Source organism: Myotis lucifugus, unplaced genomic scaffold (assembly GCF_000147115.1).
Source record: "Myotis lucifugus unplaced genomic scaffold, Myoluc2.0 scaffold_598, whole genome shotgun sequence".
Classification (NCBI taxonomy): Eukaryota; Metazoa; Chordata; class Mammalia; order Chiroptera; family Vespertilionidae; genus Myotis; species Myotis lucifugus.
Genome location: NW_005871646.1, coordinates 304,925 through 326,417, shown reverse-complemented (window position 1 = coordinate 326,417; position 21,493 = coordinate 304,925). Strand labels below are relative to the sequence as shown.

Below are 21,493 nucleotides of genomic sequence, written 5' to 3'. Positions count from 1 at the left end.
CACCCTGCCCATGCACGAATTTCGTGTTCCGGGTCTCTAGTTTATAAATATTTGAAACTTTTAAAGACCTGTGACTTTTAAAACAGCAGCCAAAATGCAGCAAGCAGTCTGTAGTTTGGGTTTGAATATACCAACCTAGTAGGATATTATTTCCTTGTTGATTTTTTTGTCTGGAAGATGTATCCAGTGATGTGGGTGTAGTGTTAAAGTCCCCTACTGTGACTATATTGTTGTCGCTCTCTCCATTAAAATCCACAAAGAGTTTTTTAAAATATATTTTGGTGCTCTTATATTGGTTGCATATGTTTATAAGGGTTATATTTTCTTGTTGGATGGATCCCTTTAGTATTATGTAGCGACCTTCTTTGTCTTTTGATATGGCCTTTGTTTATTGCACAGCTCGCATGGCTCAGTGGTTGAGTGTTGACGTATGAACCAGGAGGTCACGGTTCAATTGCCAGTCAGAGCGCTTGCCCAGGTTTCAGGCTCGATCCCCAATGGGGGGTGTGCAGGAGACAGCTGATCACTGATTCTTTCTCATCATTAATCTTTCTATCTCTCTCTCCCTCTCCCTTCTTCTCTGAAATGAAATATATCCTATCTAATAAAAGAAACATGCAAATTGACCATAACCCCGACACCCTTCCCATTGGCTAACCAGCATATCCTTATGCAAATTAACTGCCAACCAAGATGGTGGCCGGCAGCCAGGCACTGAAGTGAACAGGAGTCTTGCTTGCTCCAGTGATGGAGGAAGCCAAGGTTCCCCGCCTGCTGCTGCCGGCCTCTGAGCTTTCACTCTAAGAAACAATGTTGCAAGTATAGAAGCTAAACAAACTCCAGAAACCTGCTTTCAGCCAGCAGGGCTTCAACCAGCAGGACCGCAACAGTGTTTCAATTATAGAACCAAACAAACCCAGTACCTGCTTTCAGCAGCCGAGGTCTCAGAGCTGCAGCCGAGCCTCAGAACTAAAGCCGGCTCTCAGCTCCAGTGACAGCCATAGAAGGTAAATAAATCCCAGAATAAAAGAAAAAAGAAAAAAAGGAGAGGTTGGGAGCTTCAGTCGCCCGCCAGCCTGAAAACGGCCCTCAGCCCTTCACCCAGACTGGCCAGGCACCCCAGTGGGGACCCCCACCCTGAAGGGGGTGTGACCAGCTGCAAACAGCCATCATCCCCTCACCCAGACTGGCCAGGCACCCCAGTGGGTACCCCCACCCTGAAGCAACAAGATGGCAGCTAATTTGCATACTGAAGGCGGGTGGCAGTGGGCAAGGCTGGCCGCGGTCCCGGGACCCGGATCTGTGACCCTGCCGGGCGGGGGGCAGCGCGGGAGACTGTCCGCTGTCCTGGGACCTCGATCTGTGACCCTGCCGGGCGGGGGGCAGTGCTTGAGGCTATCCGCAGTCCGGGACCCGGATCTGTGACCCTGCCGGGCGGGGGGCAGCGCTTGAGGCTTTCCGCGGTCCTGGGACCTGGATCCGTGACCCTTCCCGGCAGGGTGGCAGCTCGCACAGGGGCGGATCGGCCGGGGTTGGGCAGGGCAGGACGCCTGGCTTCCGCCCAGCCCCAGTCACTCTGGGCAGGTGAGCAGCGCAGAGAGCCTCTGGACAGGGGAGGCAGGCTGGTGGAGGGCAGCCTGTACTCCCCACATGGTGGTGGTAACAGCTGTGAGCGCGCCAAGCGGAGCCTGCAGGCTGAGCTGAAGTAGCGCCTGCAGGCCATCAGCGCCCAGGAGTGGCTGCGTAAAGATCCGCCTCCTGGCCCAGAAGGTGCAGGATCGCAGCGACAGCCACCGTGGCGGGCCAGGCTGACATCCTCCTGGCCACACCACGGGGGTTTGCGGATCTTCAAAGCCAGAGGCCTCTGGTGTGCACATCCCCCCCTGGCATGCTAACATCCCCCAGCACACTGTCACCTTCCCACGCCTGCAACAGTTGCAAACCAAGGTGTACACAAGTTCCCCCCGCCTCTCCACCGCACTTCCATCAACCCGGCATGCCTAACACCCCCACAGGATGTGCACACATCCCCTCTGATGCGCTCACGTCCATTGGAGAGTGTCTGGGTGTTCTGGGCGCTGAGGGTGGGCGCCTGTGAGATGACAGTGAGAGAGTGGAGTGGCGATGCCCTGTTCCCACGGAGGCCAGTGCAGCTACGAGATCACCTCTGGGGGGTTAATGCAGGTGCTGAGGAAGGAGCAGGTGCAGATAGACACACCTGGTGGGCACGGACGGCCCTCTCTGAGGTGCCTTCGGTCAGCGTTCAAGATCAAGAACCCAGAGGCAGAGAGGAATTCCATCCTCTCAGTGAAACAGTGGGATAGTCGGGGCGACTGTAGAGGAGGAATGTGCACTTTGGGTGCCAGCACCCATGAGCGAAGGCTGCCCTGACTGAGCCTCGCTTGCTTGGGGCCTAGCTCACTCCTGCCGGGCAGCGGGTGACAGGACCTGCTTTTCCGAATTAATGAGAGAAAACATTGATTCTCCTGCTGCCCACGAAGGTGGAAAGTGAAGTGGGGAGACATGTGGGGAGTGAGCGAGGTTCCCTGTCTGGGGGTTCCAAATCTGCTGTTGGTTTATTTCACCGCTGACTAGAGATATACAGGGTATCCCCCCAAAATGTATACACACTTTGAATACCTACTAATTCCAATGTTTTAAGCATAAGAAAGAAACAACAATGGAGCTGTTATCTGTTAAAAGTGTGGGCACAAACAGGTAGTTGGACATTCCCTGAGGGGTCTCAGATTGGAGAGGGTGAAGGCCAGACTGAGGGCCCCACCCCCCCCCCACCCCAGTGCACGAATTTTGTGCACCGGGCTACTAATATATATATATATATTTTTATATGTATATAAAATATGTATATATTTTTTAAAAAGTAATTTATTGATATTTAGAACAAGAGCAAGGGAGATAGAGGGAGAGAGTTAGAGAAACATCCATGTTAGAGCAAAACATCAGTCAGCTGCCTCCTACACACATCCTCACGGGATCAAGCCTGCAACTCCGGCATGTGCCCTTGACTGGGAATTGAACTGGCAATGTCCTGTTGCATGGGATGATGCTTAGCCAACTGCGCCACACCTCTCAGGCTAAGGGCTTTGTTTTGAAGTCTATTTGATCAAATATGAATATTGCTACCCCAGCTTTTTTTTCCTTTTCATTTGCATGGAATATTTTTCTCCATCCCTTCACTCAGTCTGTGTGAGTCTGTTGTTCTGTGGTGGGTCTCTTGTAGACAGTATATATATATATATATATATGGATCATGTTTTCTTATCCATTCAGCTACCCTTTGTCTTTTCATTGGAGCATTTAACCCATTTACATTTAAGGTTATATTGATAGGTACTTATTTATTGTCATTTTTTTTCTTTATGCCTATGTTCCTCTCTCTGAATTTCTTCTTCTTATAGCAGTCCCTGTAACATTTCTTGTAATGCTTTTTTGGTGACAGTGTACTCCTTTAGTCTTTTTCTGTCGGGGAGGTCTTTATTTCGCCTTTAATTTTGAATGGTAGCCTTGCTGGAGAGAATAGTCGTGGATTCAGGACCTTGCTTGCATTACTTTGAATACTTCATTCCAATTCCCTTAGGCCTGAAGTGTTTCTATTGAGAAATCAGGTGATGGTCTAATGTAGGAACTCCCTTGTAGGCAACGTTCTGAGTCTCTCTTGCTGCCTTTAAGATTCTTTCTCTGTATTTAATGTTTTTCATTTTAATTCTGTGTCTTGGATCTCTTTGGTCTAATCTTTATTGGGACTCCGTGTGCTCCCCGAACTTGTGTAATTTTCCCCTTCACCAGGTTAGGTAAGTTTTCTCTCATTTCTTTAAACAGGTTCTCTGTTCCTTGCTCACATTCTTCTCATTCTGGGTCTCCTATGATGTGGAAGTTGTTATGCTTCATGTTGTCCCAAAGTTCCTTTAAAGTACCTTCCTCCTTTTTAATTCTTTTACCTTTTTGCACTCTAATTGGGTGTTTTTATCTAACTTTGTCTTCAAATCACTGATTTGATACTTTGCTTTATTCTATTTACTTTTAATTCCTTCTAAAAACATCATATATGGTGTTCTTCATTTCTGACTGTTTTTTGGTCATGGTTTCTATTGTTTTTAAGTTCCCACTAAGTTCCTTATAATTCTCACCAAGTTCCTTGAGCATCCCTATAACTATTAGTTTTCATGGGGTGCCCTAATGTAGTAGGTTTCCCAGTGGTGCATTGTCAGATCCCCTCAGCTGGGTGCTCTAGGGTTGTCCATTGGGTGGATTATGTGGGCTCTTCTGTTGTAATTGGATCTATTTATTTATTTATTTTAAAATATATTTTTATTGATTTTAGAGCGGAAGGGAGAATAGAAACATCAATGGTGAGAGAGAATCATTGATTGGCTGCCTCCTGCATGCCCTCTACTGGGGATCGAGGCTGCAACCCAGGCATGTGCCCTTTAAAAAAAAAAATCTTTATTGTTCAGATTATTACAGTTGTTCCTCTTCCCCCCCCCCCCCCCCATAGCTCTCCTCCACCCAGTTCCCACCCCACCCTCTGCCCTTACCCCTCCCACTGTCCTCATCCATAGGTGTACGATTTTTGTCCAGTCTCTTCCCCTACCCCCCACACCCCTTTCCCCCTAAGAATTGTCAGTCTACTCCCTTTCCATGCCCCTGGTTCTATTATATTCACCAGTTTACTCTGTTCATCAGATTTTTTATTCACTTGATTTTTAGATTCACTTGTTGATAGATATGTATTTGTTGTTCATAATTTTTATCTTTACCTTTTTCTTCTTCCTCTTCTTAAAGAATACCTTTCAGCATTTCATATAATACTGGTTTGGTGGTGATGAACTCCTTTAGCTTTTTCTTATCTGTGAAGCTCTTTATCTGACCTTCACTTCTGAATGATAGCTTTGCTGGATAAAGTACTCTTGGTTGTAGGTTCTTGGTATTCATCACTTTGAATATTTCTTGCCACTCCCTTCTGGCCTACATAGTTTCTGTTGAGAAATCAGCTGACAGTTGTATGGGTACTCCCTTGTAGGTAACTGACTGTTTTTCTCTTGCTGCTTTTAAGATTCTCTCTTTGTCTTTTGCCCTTGGCATTTTAATTATGATGTGTCTTGGTGTGGTCCTCTTTGGATTCCTTTTGTTTGGGGTTCTCTGTGCATCCTGGGCTTGTAAGTCTATTTCTTTCACCAGGTAGGGGAAGTTTTCTGTCATTATTTCTCCAAATAGGTTTTCAATATCTTGCTCTCTCTCTTCTTCTGGCACCCCTATAATTCAGATGTTAGTATGCTTGAAGTTGTCCCAGAGGCTCCTTATACTATCTTCATATTTTTGGATTCTTTTTTCTTTTCCGGTTGGGTATTTTTTGCTTCTTCCTATTTCAAATCTTTGACTTGATTCTTGGGATCCTCTTGTCTGCTGTTGGATCTCTGTATATTATTCTTTATTTCAGTCAGTGTATGCTTAATTTCTAGTTGGTCTTTTTTCATATCCTCCAGGGTCTCACTAAATTTATCGGCGGTTTCTAGCAAATTCTTGAAAAACCTTATAACTGTGGTTTTGAATTCTATATCCAGTAATTTGCTTTCCTCCATTTCTGTCATTTGTGACCTGTTTCTTTGTCTCCACATTTTTTATGCTTCCCTGAGTGGCTTTGTGCACTAGGTGTCCTATAGGGCCCAGTGGCTCAGCCTCTCCAATTACCTGAGGTGGACACTCTTGGTGCACCCTTTTGTGGGCTTTGTGCACAGTCTTGTGTAGTTAAGCCTTGATTGTTGTAGGTATCACTGGGAGGAATTGACCTCCAGGCCAATTGGCTGTGAGAATCAGCTGTGTCTACAGTGGGAGAACTTCTGTGCTGAAGACACTCTTATGGGGCAAGACTTGCTTCAGTGGGGCTTTGGTGCTCACTGAGTCTGCCCCCTGAGTGTGTCCCTTATGGATCTGAGGAGTTGTAATCTATATGGTCCCACTCTGACCACTGCGTACACTGGTTTTTGGATCTAAGGAGGTGCTAATTTAGCCTCTTCCTGAGGCTACCCAGCAGGAGCTACGAAGAGATCTGCAGATTCCCCTTCCTTGTTTGGGGTTTGGAGGTGCCCAGATGAGGCCCAGCTGTGAAGCAATGCAAGCTGCTGTGGGGCCTTGGGCCTTCTCTTAGAAGTTCTGGGTCTGTCTGGCCCAGCTGCAATTTTTTAGGTAATTTTCAGATTGCAAAGAGCCAGGGCATTCATATGCAAAAGCCTCTGCCACAGCTTGGGTGGGGCGGGATCTCAGGGAATCAACAGGGCGGAGCAAACAGCTATGGCTGATCCTCAGTCTCAGTGTCCAGGTAATCACTGCAAGCACCTCTGAGAGAAAGCTGCCCTTGAGTTCGAGTTCTGCCTGCTGCCAGACAGTCCAGTTTTTCCCTGTGTGAGTCTGGGTCCCCAGAGACTTCCCGGAACTGGAGTTAAGAGCAGTCGGGGGCTTGTGACTCCCTCCCAAGCCAAAAATACAGCCGTGTCCTCAGTTGCCAGCCCTTGCCGCGTGCGCCTCCGTAACTCTGCACTCCACCTCCGCAGCTCCTCTGAATCTCAAAGTGCTTTTCTCTTTCCTTCTAGTTGTAGAATTTCCGCTCAGCCAGCCTTCCTGTAGTTCTGGATGATGTTCGTTTTGTCCTTTGGTTGTATTTTTCCAGGCATGTGCCCTTGACCAAAGTTGAACCTGGGACCCTTCAGTCCCCAGGCCGACACTCTATCCACTGAGCCATACTACCTAGGGCAGTGCTTGATTGTTGTTGCCTTTTTTGGGGGGAGGATCTCCCCTCAGGCTGGCTGTCCCCAATCACATCATGTGAGCTGTTGTGCAGCTGCTGACAGAACCAAACAAAAGAAACAAAACAAAAATATACAAAAGACCCAACAACAACAACAAAAATGACCACAAAGCAAAACAGAATTAGGAAAGAGAATAGAGAGCAAGAATTAATAAATGAAAAGATAAAATACAAGAAAAAAAAAAGGAAGAGAAGAGAATGTGAAAGAATAGGAAGGGAAAAAATACAAATAAAAAATAGGGAAAGAAACCGTAGCCACTTTGGCTCAGTGGACAGAGTATGGCCTGTGGACTGATAGGTCCCCGATTTGGTTCCAGACAAGGGCATATACCTCAGTTGCAGGGTCAGTTCCTGCCCTTAGGAGTGTGTGCAGGAAGCAACCAGTGCATGTGTCTCTCTCACATAGATGTTTCTCTCTTTGTGTCTCTTCCCCTCCCACTCTAAAATTCAGTGGAAAAATATCCTTGGGTGAGGTTTAACAGCAACAAAAAAATAAAAGCACTGTTTCCAAATCTGCTTTGGAAAAAAAAAATAAGGAAAGGAAAACAGTATAAAATAGGAAGGGAAAAATTATGGAAAGGAAAAAGGAAGTGAAGGAAGGAGTTAGAGCAAAAATATAGGGAAATAAAAGGAAAGACAGCCCTCTCCAGGGTGGCTCAGTTGGTTGGGCATCGTCCCATGCACCAAAATGTTGCCGGTTCAATTTCTGGTCAGGGCACATGCCCAGGTAATGGGCTCAATGCCTGGTAAGAGGTGTGCAGGAGGCAGCTGATTGGTGTTTTTCTCTCTCCCTCTCCTTTCCCTCTCTCTAAAAAGTAATACAAATATTTTTAGGAAAAAGGAAAATAAGAAATATGAAAGAAAGACAAAAATAATAACAATGTAATTAAAAAATAAAGAAAGAAAAGAATGCCCCAAAAAGTGAAGTGCACTTTGTCTTGGCAGGGTTTAGTGCCTGCTGGTTCCCTTTGGATCCTGCTCTTATGTAGAATGAGGCTGTTTTGTATTCTGCATGAGTCCCCTGGGAGGTACTTTGGTGCTAGCCCCTGTCTGAAGCTGTCCATGTTTGGCTCTCAGCAACTGTTCAATGCTTCCAGTGATTCACAGCTTGTGTCTGCCAGCTCAGGGCTCGGCTGCACTTCTAGGGGCCAAGCTGCACTCTGGGGCCAGCTTGTTAGCAGTAAGGGGCCCAGGGGCAGTCAGCAAACATCCTAAGGCCCCTTGGGGTTCTCCTCCCTCCTCTGCCTGCCAGCCAGTTGCCAGCAGCTGTAAAGGCTGCTTCTGAAGGGGCTTTTAATGGAATTGGGAGACTGAGGCCACTGGGTGTTGTTCAGATAGATGGTGGGTGTGTTCCCCACCCCCAGAGCCACACATCTGAGTCTCTCCTGGAATATTTCCCTGATGGCAGGGCAGTGCCCTTGAGTGCAGACCTGTGGGGTCTGCTGCGGCAACCTTTTGCAGTGGGGGTTCAGGATCTGAAGAAGGGGCCAGTGCACAAATGAAAACACTAGACAAGAAATATGAAAATAGAAGGCATTGGGGGCCGGGTAGAAACCTCTCTCTAGAAGAGCCACTGAAACCTGGCCTTGTCCGCTTTTATTCAATTTTAGACACACATCTTGCTGTCAGTAAAGCACAGCAAACAGGTAGCAGACAGAGCATCTCAAAGGTCAGTAAGGTCCAGTAAACATTTACTTTGAGGCTATTAGGTCAGGAAATTGCTTCGAGCCACCGCGATCTCAACAGAACAATGGTGCTTGGTGTTAGCCCTGCTAATCATCCCAGGTCCATGGGCCTTCGTTCCTTGGTGCACTCTATGACAGTATTGGGAAAGCCGTGGCTTCCAGTAGTCTGCTGGAAGCCAGCAGTTCCTATTAGCTCTCTTGTGAGTTCAGTTCCCAGCACTGTGGGGAGAATGGCTGCACCCCAAAGTCAGTCACAGATTCCCCCCGAGACTGCCCAGAGGTAGGCTTGGCCTCAGCTGCAGGCTCCTCAGCAGAGGTCGAGATGCAGGGTGGGGCTAGCAGGCTTCCTGCGGGTGAGGGGAGCTATATCTCCAAGGTGGGGTTTGCCTTTCCCCAAGCTGCTGCTGTTTAAAGGGCTTGGGCATTTCAGGAGAAGTGGCTGCTGGGGTATGGGTGGGTGGGCGGGGATCATCAAGCTCAGTCTCCCAGCCTCCATTCCTGTGTCTGCCCATCCCCAACCCCAGCCTCTCCTCAGAGAGCTCCAGGCGCACTGCCCTCCCGCCCTAGCGCCTCATGTGAGTGGCTGAAGGGAAACCCTGTGCTCTGGTGTTCTGTTCTGCTTTTCAAGTGGCTTTACCTCCAACCGTCTGCCTCTCTCCCTGATGGATAGGAGCCATCACCTTTCCCGGCTGCATGTTATGAGGCCGCGTCTCGGCTCTAGTGCTCTGGCCTGGGGAGCCTAGCCTGGGTCCAGGCCTCACTCCTCTCAGGGATCCCCCCCACCGCAGCCTGTACCTGTTAGAGCAGCAGCCCCTCTGACGACTGCTGTTCACCTAGTCTTCAATTGTTAGTTCCAGGTGAATGTGCCCCCATTTAGTTCTATTTCTAACTAGGGGTCCAGTGCACGAATTAGTGCACCTTGAAAGGAACGGTGGGCTGCGAGGCTGCAGTAGGCACAGGGTCGGGTCTTGGCCCATCCGCTGTGCCCACACCTGGCCCTTCCTGCCACGGCCCCCAGTCCCCTGTCTGCTGGCAGCCCTGCTTCCGCCGCCACCACTCCCACGTGCTAATGTCGCGGAGCGATTGAGGCCAGCACCAGCAGTGAGTGTGAGCGGGGCTGGCACTGTCAGTGGGTGTGAGCAGGGCTGGGCCGGTGCTGTTAGTGGGTGCAAGCAGCAGTTGCTGTCCCGATCGCCCCTCAGGAGCAGGGGGAGGTGGAGAAGCCCTTAGGGGCAATCAGGCCTGTCAGCCACCGCTAGCACCCACTGATGGCGCCGAGTGATTGGGACTGGCACCAGGCACCGGCAGTGGGTACAAGTGGCGGCTCCGGCGCCGGCAGCAGGTGCAAGCGGGGCCGGCGCCAGCAGCAGGTACGAGCGCCCAGCGGGACCACGGCACATGGGAGCAAAGAATTTTCAGTAACCACCAGAGGCTTGCCCCAATGACAGTGACCAGTGCCCCGCCTTGGTCTGGCGCCTCCGTTCACCTGCTCCACCATCCTGCTGCGTCCAATGCAAGCCATGTTCTGCACATGCCTCCTGGTGGTCAGTGCACATCATAGCGGCCGGTTGTTTGGTTGTTCCACCCATTTGGTTTATTTGCATATTAGCCTTTTATATATAGGATTTGGTTCTGGGAGGAGTTGCAAGAAGGATCCACCTACTCAGCTGCCACCTTGAAAATTGTTATTTAGGCTTGCTTAACTTTTACATCAGGTACACACCAGGTATGACCTATAGTTTGTTTTATAAAGGCAGGAAATCTGATTTTGAAAAATCACATTTTAGGCAAATCTGAAACCTTCAACCAAATCTGTCCTCCGTTCCTTCACTGAGTGTGGTGGACTCCCCACTGTTGTCTCCCCCTGCCCCTTGATTTTTCCCATTCTTCAATCCTGGTAGAGCTTCCTGGTTTTCTGTCTTGGTCTGGGTAGTTTTGTCAATCAAATGTTGGTGCCTTCAATTTGACACCAGTAGGAATCCCCAGTTTGGAGTGCGGTGAAGAAGGAAACTTCAGCACCAACAGCTCAATTGTGACAGCACGGCTGTGGTAACAACCACTGACCTGTTTGGTGGCCCTGGGCCAGGCCCCTCTCTGGCTAGACAGCTCTGCTCCCTGCCGTCTGCAGCCTGCCCTGCACTGTCTGCTCCACTCTGTTCCTCTGAGATGTCCTCAGTGTCTCACCTTTGGTGTTTCAGCTCCGATTAGGAAATGTAGTGTCAGTCTTTGTAAAAAAGGGAAAGTGTACTCCTAGAGTAGAGGGAATTGACTTATATAGACAGAGGTCCCTGTACCAGGTCCCTGATTGGTTCATCCTCATGCAAATGAGGACTCCAAATCCTTGCAGTTTGTTCCAAAAGGCACTATCCTGATTGGTCAGAATTGAACTGCTCTGATTGGTCAGTGCAGAAGCCAATAAGCATAGAGCTGCATAGCTCTGATTGGATGGAGAAAGCCTCAGTCCTATTGGTTGAAATAGGATTCAAGCAACTCCTTTATTTTTTTTAAATCCTTACCTGAGGATATTTTTCCATTGATTTTTAGAGAGAGTGGATGAGAGAGGGAAAGAGAGAGAGAAACATTGATATGAAAGAAATACATCAATTGGTTGCCTCCTGCATGTGCCCCGACTAGGGCCTGGGCCAGGGAGGACCCTGAAACTGAGGTACGTGCCCTTGACCAGAATCAAACCTGGGACCCTTAGGTCTGCAGGCCGACACTCTGTCCACTGAACCAAACTGGCTAGGGCTCAAGCAACTCCTTTATAAAGGGTTGGCTTGGATCCCGGACTCAGTACAGCAGGCAGCTCAGCGCAGAGGCAGGCAAATGGGTGCAGGCTGCTCCCTGAAGTGCAGCTTGCTGGAGAGGCCCGCGGGGACGCGGCTGCTGGGCTCTGCTTTGGAAATTTGAGCCCAGTTAGCCACCAAGAGCCCTTCTTAGTAGGTGTCTTCTTTCTCAGCGTCCACAGTTTCAAGCAACTTAGGTTTTTCTATAATTCTCATCTCAGGGTAAAATATATCGGTGGGCAGAGTTTTCTGTGGATGAAACTCGGAATTCCTACCAGTTGTCAGCTCTTTCCATTGTCATAGCCCGAGAAGGGCTTCCGCCATCGGTCCGCACGGGGTTCTCACTGTGGACGTCTTTGCTTTTTCCTGCAGGACTACATTGATTGCGCCGAGGTGTGGGCAGAGTACACCTGCCGGCATTTCACGGTATGTGTGGCTGTGTTTTTGAAATAATTATATATTTTTTCATGTTTATTATAGTGAATAAGTCTAGCTTAGGCATTTTACAGTGATAATTATTCTTAACTTATAAAAAGTCCATCCTTTGTTGTATAGTGTGACAGAGCATTAATATGTGCACTACAGCGAGAGGGTTCCCATGTGAATTTGGGAAAAGCTGCATTGTGCAAAGCTAATCAGTTTTTCACTATCAGATACATTAGATGTGTATATGCTGAAGTCATGGTGACTTTCCATGGGGTCTAGCAAGCAGCAGTTCCCAAACACATTTGACTGCAATGTAATTACTAAGCACACAAACACACTTCTTCCCCGAGGCCCTGCCTGGGACCTCAGTTTGGGAAATACTGGGCTTATCAAAGAGCAGAGGCTGCTTTTTTTAAAAAAATATATTTTATTGATTTTTTACAGAGAGGAAGGGAGAGAGATAGAGAGCCAGAAACATCGATGAGAGAGAAACATCGATCAGCTGCCTTCTGCACACTCCCCACTGGGGATGTACCCGCAACCCAGGCACACGCCCTTGACCGGAATCGAACCTGGGACCCTTCAGTCCGCAGGCCGAGGCTCTATCCACTGAGCCAAACCGGTTTTGGCAGAGCAGAGGCTTTAAAACAGGTAGAACTGGGTTTGAATCCTATTGCCAGACTTATTTACTTTAAGCAGCAACAGTGAAGTGGGCATTGGGTTACCTGGCTTGTGGGGGCAGGTCTGTGCTCTTACACAATGTCAGTGCGCTTTGCAGCGCCGGAGAGGGACCTGGCGGGGGCAGCAAGTGGCACAGTCAATTTTCCCAGCACGTAGGGAAGCAGGGGCCTGGGAATGCCCAGAGCCTGTGGGAACCATGCTTCCGTCCTGACGTGGTGCGGACAGAGCCACCGTAAAGCTGTGATATGGGAGGGATTTTCCCCTTATAATATTTTCAGCAGAATATTTGAAACTATTTCTGGAGGATGTGTACTATATTCTGAACACATTAGTCCTTTTCTCCAGAAAAATGGTCAGTGACTGCCCTTCAGTGTCTAATGGGGGTTTCGTTCACTTCCCATTAGAAAAGAGAGGTGAACACCGTGTTGGCTGACATCATCAAGCACATGACTCCAGATCGCGCCTTTGAAGACTCCTACCCTCAGGTACAGCTGTGCATTTCCCTTCCACACTGCTGGAGGTTTTATGCGGTTGAATTAAATTGGCATGTTGCATGGGTCACACCAGAAGGTCAGATGATCCTAGCTCGGTCATACCCTGACCGTGTACCTTTTACTCAGTTACTTAATCTTGTGCCTCAGTTTTCTCCTCTGCAAAAGGGGGGTACTAATAGTACCACCCCCAGTGGTTGTGAGGAATAAGTGAGGTGTGGATGGGAAGCCCAGGAACTCAAGTAAGGTGCCTGTATTTTTCAGTTAAACTAACTTTTTATTTGGAAATAAATTAAAGTGTGTTGAAAAGTTGAAAGAATAGCTTGGAAAAATCCCATTATTCCTTACCCAGATTCTCCAGCTATGAACATATTCCTTATTTGCTTTATCATTATCCTTGTGTGCACACACATTCATATGCATGCAGATCTTTTCTGAATCATTTGAAGATAAGTTACAAACATCTCACCACGTTGCCTCTAAAACATTCAGTGAGTATTTAATTCCTAAGGACAAGGACATGCTCTGTGTAACCCAGTGTAGTGGTCAGCTTCAGGATGCTAACATTGAGGCATCACAGTGCCTACCGCAGGGTCCCTGCTCCCGTTGTCACTGGACTCATTCGTGCCCTGAGAGCAGGTTTTTCAGTCCAGCTCAGGATCACATATGTAAGGTAACTTTTGATCAAATTAAGATTTTTTTAATTTTTTACTTAGTAACATGATGTTCAGGCACTTACTGCCTATGATCGATTTCTACCTTCACTTAGTATAAGAAAATGCGTTACACATTCTTGTAAGAATTTTAGAATTCTTACATTTTGCTAAGTTAAGACTCTCACAATTTGCTAATTAAAATGGTTCATCATTACAATTTATTGAGCAGCCACTATGTGACATTTTTCTAGGTAGGACATAAACACTATGTCGTGCACACAGGTCTTGGTGAGGGTTGTGGAGTGAATGGGTGTGCAGGCGGAGCCTGGGGCCGACCCTGTGGGTGTGGGTGTCTGTCTCAGCACGGATGAAGAGTGGTGTGTGTGCATTAGAATTGTTGAGGAAATTTCGGTAAGACCTTGAGTACTAGGGCCCCAATTAATTGAAAACTTGAAGTAACAATGATTTTAATGCGGCCCATTCCTGAGAGAGACTGGAATTAGACTGGACTGTGACTCTGTCCTGTCTAACAGCATCTTATAGCAGGGGCCCTGGGTGCAGCTTGCATTCGTGACATCCGCCCGTATTGGTCGTGAGCCCGTGGACTGAAGTGGCCTTTTCTTACTCCAGGCCAGGAGTAGGGAACATGCCTGGTAAGCCTGGAGTATTTCTTGTGCCAGAAAGTAAGGACGCACTAAAAATACTGACGGGGCACAGGGAACTGAAAAGGACCCGGAAGGGGCCTTGTGAACTCCCAATTTGAACATCAAAAACATAAGGAGAGTGGTGGGTTATAACCCACTTACTAAAATAGGGATCCAGCGGACTTTCTAATGATGAATAGAAATAAATAGATGAAGGGAAAGAGGGGTGGAGGTGCCAATTGAGAAATATGGAAGAAATGGTAGAATTAAAAAAAAATCACCATTTGCAGCTAACACAGTGAGCAGATAGGGATAGGGATATGGATGATAGATTAAAGTATTATAGTTACATCACTGTTCACTTTCCTGCATTTGATAGCAGCACAGTGGCGGCGGGGGAGAATGCATGTGAAACTGCACTTATATTTAAAACATTTCCTAGCTTAAGGGATTTGTTGCTGTGGATATGGTTTCAGAAACTGTTTTAACCAGACAGTATTGCAGTATCTTCATCTTTTGCTTGACTGACCTAAAAATTTACTTAATTATGAAATGGGATTGTACTTCTTAATATTCTGTTTCTAGAACATGAGCAATTTCTTTTGTAAAGGATTTGTAAACAGGAGTGTTTTTAGTAGAAACAAAGTATCTGTCAGTGAATTTCTCTTAACAGTAAGGGGGCAGACAAGGTTTGTGTTTAATTTAGAGGCGGCTCCTTGGCCTCTCCTTCCTGGCGAGGCCGGTCAGCAGCTCTGTGTGCACTCAAGTGCGGCAAGTGCGGATGGTGGACCCAGTCCCAGGGCCTGAGACCCATGCCCCGCCCTCCTGGAGGATGTGACCTTTGGCTTCTGGCAAAGTCAGGGAATAGTCAGGTTGGGCTGTTTTGTGAATGAAGTTCTATGGGACCCAGCCACATCCACGGTTTACCTGATGTCTCTGGCTGCCTTCTAGCTACAGTAGTGAGGCTGTGTCTGGCGATGTCTGTGTGGCTCCAGAAACTTCTGCTCCTCCTGGATAGCCACAGCTGACTATCAGAGGACTGAAGGGCAGGTACCCGTACCTGAACCATCCCCTTTAGTCCTCACAAGGAGCTAACTGCCGCCTTGCTCTGCCTGTTCCAGACCAAGACACTGTTTCCCAAGTCCTTCCCAGTCCTTGGGAAGTCCAGGCTTCCCTTCTTGGAATTGGGGTTGCAAATGATGCAAGGGTGGCCTTTTAAACATACCCAAGTTTTATTAAATAAGATGTGTTTTTTGTTTCATTTGCAGCTTCAGTCGATAATTAAGAAAGTGATTGCCCATTTCCATGATTTCTCAGTGCTCTTCTCAGTGGTAAGTAGCACTCCTTATTTGTGGAAATTTGTATCTGAGTCAGAGGTTCTCTTAGTGTCTCAGTCATTTTTCAAGGTGCCCTGGGCCAAAAGAAATGCTTAACGGTTTTCTTCATAAAGTAAGCTACGTCTAAACAGCTTAAGTATCGCTGTCATCACAGCTCAACCAGCAGTTGAAAAATATGATGCACCTAGACTGAAAGAAAATATGACCTTCAGTTCATCATTCCTTACTACTAGAATGTGTGCTCCAGTGGACACCACGGCTTCTCAACCATGGAGTCAAACTGGACTTCCTCTTCCTCAGTGACTTTCACATGGTACTTGCTTTCATCACACTACCTAATGTTGAAACTGAAATAGCAGTTGTCTCAGTGCCTGAGAGCTGAGATTTATTATGTTTCCCTCAAAAAGTTAAAAGCTTCTGAGACGTACTGTCAAGTCTGTTGCAGTGCACTGGGCAAGGGCGACCTGGGCGCCTGAGCACCGTGGCGCCGAGGGAAGGAGTCCCCATTCACGAACACTCACAAGGCGGCAAGGTTTTGGTCTTTTCTTTATTTAAAAATAGAGGCAAGATGCCATAGTCACTCTCTGAACAACTGAGTCCTTTCTTTGCTTGCCAATGCCACTGTAAAAATGCTGAAGCTTACTTTTCATTTTAGCACACAGAAAGCTTATGGTCACCTAAATGTTGCCCAGCCCTTTTGGGTGGGCTCAGTGGTTACAGCGTAGGCCCCTGCACCGAAAGGTTGCTGGTTCTGTCCCCGCCCCCATGGGGGCATGTGCTGGGGGCAACCAATTGATGTGTCTCTCACATCGATCTTTCTCTCTCTCTCTCTTTCTCTCACCCTTTCCCCCTCCCTTCCTCCCTTTCACTCTGTAAAAATCAATGGAAAAAATATCCTTGGTTGAGGATTAACAAAATATTAAAAAATAAATGTTGCTCAGATGGTGCACCAAAATGTTAACTGGTCCCAGCCCAATCCCTGGGCACAAGGAAATTGCTTTATTTATTTATTTTATTTTTTTCCGGGGAGAACTATTTATTTATTTATTTATTTATTTAAACTGTTTTTGTGTTTTTGTTTTTGTTTTGTTTTTTTTTTTTTAATATAGAAATATCCATGGTTCTATGTCTCTGGATCTATTTTGTTCATCAGTTCTTTTTTTTTAAAAAAAAAAGAAGCATGGAACAGACTGAGGAATCTCAGAGGGAGGGCGGGGAGGATGGATGGGTGGGAAAAAGATTAACCAAAGAACTTATACGAATTTATGCATTACCCATGAACACAGAAAATAGGGTGGTGAAGGCCTGGGGTGGGGGGTGGGGCTGGGCTAGAAGAGGTCAATGGGGGGGGGGGGCGGGGAAGGGGACATATGTAATACTTTCAACAATAAAGATTTAATATAAATAAATATGGAAATATCAATGATGAGAGAGCATCATTGATTGGCTGCCTCCTGCATGCCCCTACTGTGGATTGAGCACACAATCCGGGCATGTGCCCTGACCTGAATCGAACTGTGACCTCCTGGTTCATAGATCAACGCTCAACCACTGAGGCACACTGGCTATGCCAGTGAGAACTTTCTAGAAGTACTAAATCTTATAAATATGATGGACAGCAGAACTAGTTCACTCAAAGATGGAATATGCTATAACTTCAGAGCGCTGCAGAGGGGTTCCCTGCTCTAAAAATTACTCTCCCAACTGCTAACTGGACTCAGATTTCTTTAGAAGGCAACACCAATTCTCTTTTCATAACTAAGGGCTTACGATAAAAATATCCTTAAAACGATTCCTTTTGTCTTTTCCTCTTTAAAAGGGTTGTCAGGTGGTAGATGGAAGCTGACAAAAAAAAAAAAAAAAAGGCCACAGGAAAATCCAAAAGTCATTGGAGGATGAAGCATTTACATAATTTAGGAAAAATGGTTTAAGTTTTCCCAGGGCCAATTTCTTAGGAGGTCTGATTTCAGAGCACCTAGTTGCACAAGGAGAGATGGCATTTATGACTAGCTCATAACTTGCTGGGGTCCAACCCCAGCAGGTCCAGGGGTCCCCAAAGGTGTGGACGGAGTCAGCGAAGAAGGAATGACACGGAGACAGCGTTCAGTTGATCAGCAGCCTAGCCAGGATCTCTAGCCAAGTTCTGGTCTGGATCTTCAGCCAGGTTCTGGTCAGGATCTCTAGCCAAGTTCTGTAGCCATGTTCTCTCTCTAGGTTCTCCAGGTTCTCCAGATTCTCTAGCCAGGTTCTCCAGCCAGGTTCTATCCAGGTTCTCCTGCCATGTTCTGTCTAGGTTCTCCAGCCAAGTTCTGTAGACAGGTTCTGTCCAGGATCTTTTGCCATGTTCTCTCGCTAGGTTCTGTCTCTAGGTTCTGTCTCTAGGTTCTGTTTTTGCTTTATTTTTTTAAAAAAATATATTTTATTGATTTTTTACAGGGAGGAAGGGAGAGGGATTGAGAGTTAGAAACATCGATGAGAGAGAAACATCGATCAGCTGCCTCCTGCACACCCCACTACTGGGGATCAAGCCCGCAGCAACCAAGGTACATGCCCTTGCCTGGAATCGAACCTGGGATCCTTCAGTACTCAGGCCGACGCTCTATCCACTGAGCCAAACCGGTTAGGGCAGAAAGTTGTTTTAATAGCAGTCGTTTCTAAACCTCTGAGTCATCTCCTGCTCTCAGGGGAGTCCTCGCTGGCCTGCCTCAGAGATGAGCAGCTCTTTTGACCTTCAAAGAAGAAAATGACCCACGGGTTCCTTGTAATAATGTATATAAATAGCATGGAGAGTGCTTTTTTCTTTTTGAATTTTGTTTTAGGAAAAATTTCTGCCATTTCTGGACATGTTCCAAAAAGAGAGCGTGCGGGTGGAGGTTTGCAAATGCATCATGGAAGTTTTTATCAAGTAAGTGTAAGTTTGTAATTGGAAGCTTCAATTCCTAATGCCTTTTTGAAACCTATTGATAAGAAATCAGTGTTTGCACTCTGGGGCCCAGGCCTGTGCATGCATTTCATACCTGAGACAACAGTGAGAGGGAAACCACCTGAGGAGCAGTCATGCTGAAGGCTGTACTCTGTGCTGAAGAAGACAATGTCCTGAGCATTCACAGGATGTCACCTGCATTCACTCAGATGTGCTACTGGAAGGAGCAATCTATTGATGAACTACTTAGAGAGTAATATTTTAAAAGATAAAGTCATATTTATCAAGGTACCAGAACTAGAAAGATTTGCATGGTCAGTGGGTAGATTTGTGATCCATTTTCAAGTTTAGTTCCTTTCATGTTATTAAATACGTTTCCCAGAACTGCATACTGCTGGTGGTACATGGAATAACTGTAGGTGGTCCATGGAGGAGAGGTTTTCATTTTCATTTGTAAAGTTGTATATATTTATTTTAACGTATGTTAGATCATATATAACTAGTGTAGTCAGTGATTTCATGTATACTATTTTTTAAATATTAAGTATGTAGAGTTTAGAAAATTGAGATAGATGTTGCTTGGATATATGTTTTAAGCTTTCCTTGTGTTGTCTTCCTAAAAGATTAATTCCATACGCTTGGAATAAATACACCAACTTTACTTGCATAAGGGTTTGTTTGATGAGCTCGTCCTTTTATATTATTTGAAAAACCCAATTAATAAGTGCTCCCTGCACCTAACACAGTTGAAGATAGGTCATGAGCCACTTCAGAGAGTTCAAGAAACATGATAAAAAACAGCAACAGATTTGCTCTTTGCTTGTATTAGGAAGTGTAGCAGCTTGACCAGGATTCTGCAGTTACTAGAAATTACAGTATGTGGAGAAGAGCAAACTTGTCATTGAAAGAAGAATTAAGAGAAAACTAGAACATAGCCCATCAGTGGTGAACTGGGCCATAGTTTGTTCAATCAGATCGTTTGCTGCTTCTCAAATATGTATAGCTGATAAGAACCAAACCCATGCTTTCACTGTCCTCAGGGGCACAGCTTTCACAACTGCCTTTAACTGTTTCCCAGGCATCAGCACGAGCCCACCAAGGATCCGGTCATTCTGAACTCCCTCCTGCACGTGTGCAAGACCATGCATGACTCTGTGAAGTAAGCTGCCACGTCACATGGGCTGGGTCTCAATGCCACATGGCAGTACATGAGGGGGATTGCTGCTGGAAGCTGCCACTGGGAGTTATATTTTTATGGGGCTATTAAGGTTCTTGCCAATGAGGACTTTCTACTCTAGGAGAGGAGGGAGGCTGAGGGTACCTTCCTGAGAAAATGAGATGGCATGTTTTTATAAAGGAAGTTCAGGTGGGAGAACAGGCTGGTTTCATCCAAGTGGACTCAAACTCCTGTCTCCAAGAGATTTCTGAGAGCAGCAGTTAATATAATAGTGAGTTCCCTCATTCAGTAACATAGCCTTCACATGTTTCCTCATTAGTCACCAGTTCTTTAAAGGCACCTGCAATTGTTCATCCTTCTTACATGAAGGACGTTATTTGTTCAGTATATTTGAGGCTGAGACCTACCCACTGACCTTACCTTTGGGTCAAAGGCCAAATGATCACTCCTTTGCTTTCTAGCCTGCCCCCAACCCCACATTTCTATTTGACTACACTTAAGGCAATTCCTGCTTATCACTGAAATTTTAGTTCCCAAAGAATTTTTTTTTTATATATTTTATTGATTTTTTACAGAGAGGAAGGGAGAGAGATAGAGAGTTAGAAACATTGATGAGAGAGAAACATCGATCAGCTGCCTCCTGCACATCTCCTACTGGGGATGTGCCCGCAACCCAGGTACATGCCCTTGACCGGAATCAAACCTGGGACCCTTCAGTCCGCAGGCCGACGCTCTATCCACTGAGCCAAACCGGTTTCGGCCCAAAGAATTTTTAAACAAGCAGCTTGATTCACTGGAAAATGTTACAAGCACTGAGAAAATTGTTTTAGAACTCAACCATCAATAAGAGGAATTGTACTTCTTTTTTTTCCCTCTGAAGATTTTCAGAATCTTTATTTTCATGACTTTGTGCTTTCAACTTCATGGGTAGTTATAAAAATCAAAATATCAACACATTTTTTTTCTTTTTAAAAAAATATATTTCTTTATTGATTTCAGAGAGGAAGGGAGAAGGGAAAGAGAGAAACATCAATGATGAGAGAAAAATCATTGATCGGCTGCTTCCTGCACGCCCCCTACTGGGGATCGAGCCCTCAACCCAAGCATGTGCCCTTGGCTGGACTCGAACCTGGGACCCTTCAGTCCGCAGGCTGACGCTCTATCCACTGAGCCAAGTCGGCTAGGGCAAAATATCAACACTTTTAATAATAAATGGCACCATTAGATTTTAACTGGGCAAAAATAAAAATAAAGGCACAGAAAACATCCAGAAAGGCACTTGTGTTAGTAGGATATTGGCTTTTGGCTTAAATAAAATAGGTTGATTTCTCTCTTGATAAAAGTATGAGGCCAGCAGGTGGAGGTATGATAGCTCTGCTTTAGAACATCATCCAGGAACCCAGGCTCCTCTGTCTTGGTGCTCTGCCATCGCTCTGGGTGTTGTCCTTGTTTCCTGGTGGAAGCTGGCTTACCTTGACTATGTCCATGCTGCATTCTGCAGGCTGTAGGCAGCAGCTTTCTTTTAGGGCAAAACTTGGAAGGCTCTTCAATGGACACAGACACTGGGGTGGTGGGGGCTTGCCCGGGGTGGGAATGGCTGGGGCGGGGGGCATCAATTGGGGAAAAAGGAGACATATAAAACTTTAAACAATAAAAACAAAACAAAAAAACTTGGAAGGCTCTTAATTGCTTGCATTCACATCCCATTGGCTAGAACTGTCACATGGCCATATTTAGCTGCAGAGGAGACTGGGAAATGTAGTCTAGGAGAAGGGAGGAGACTTGGCTTATTGGAGGGTGTTTTGCAGTCTCTGCCAATAGTTATCTTTCCTAGAGCAAATCAACAAACAAAACTCTTGGTTCC

The 21,493-nt window shown here is 46.3% G+C and overlaps 1 protein-coding gene across 2 annotated transcripts in view; it reads left to right on the top strand.

Annotated features, from left to right (window-relative positions):
- VPS35L (VPS35 endosomal protein sorting factor like) overlaps window positions 1–21,493 on the top strand; it is a 161,077-nt gene that overhangs the window by 103,827 nt on the left and 35,757 nt on the right. For both annotated transcript variants that reach the window (XM_014446990.2, XM_006104719.3), the window contains 5 exons: window positions 11,667–11,720; window positions 12,806–12,886; window positions 15,461–15,523; window positions 18,349–18,434; window positions 19,531–19,611. In XM_014446990.2, the coding sequence (XP_014302476.1) occupies window positions 11,667–11,720; window positions 12,806–12,886; window positions 15,461–15,523; window positions 18,349–18,434; window positions 19,531–19,611 (365 nt within the window). The remainder of the gene's footprint in view (window positions 1–11,666; window positions 11,721–12,805; window positions 12,887–15,460; window positions 15,524–18,348; window positions 18,435–19,530; window positions 19,612–21,493) is intronic.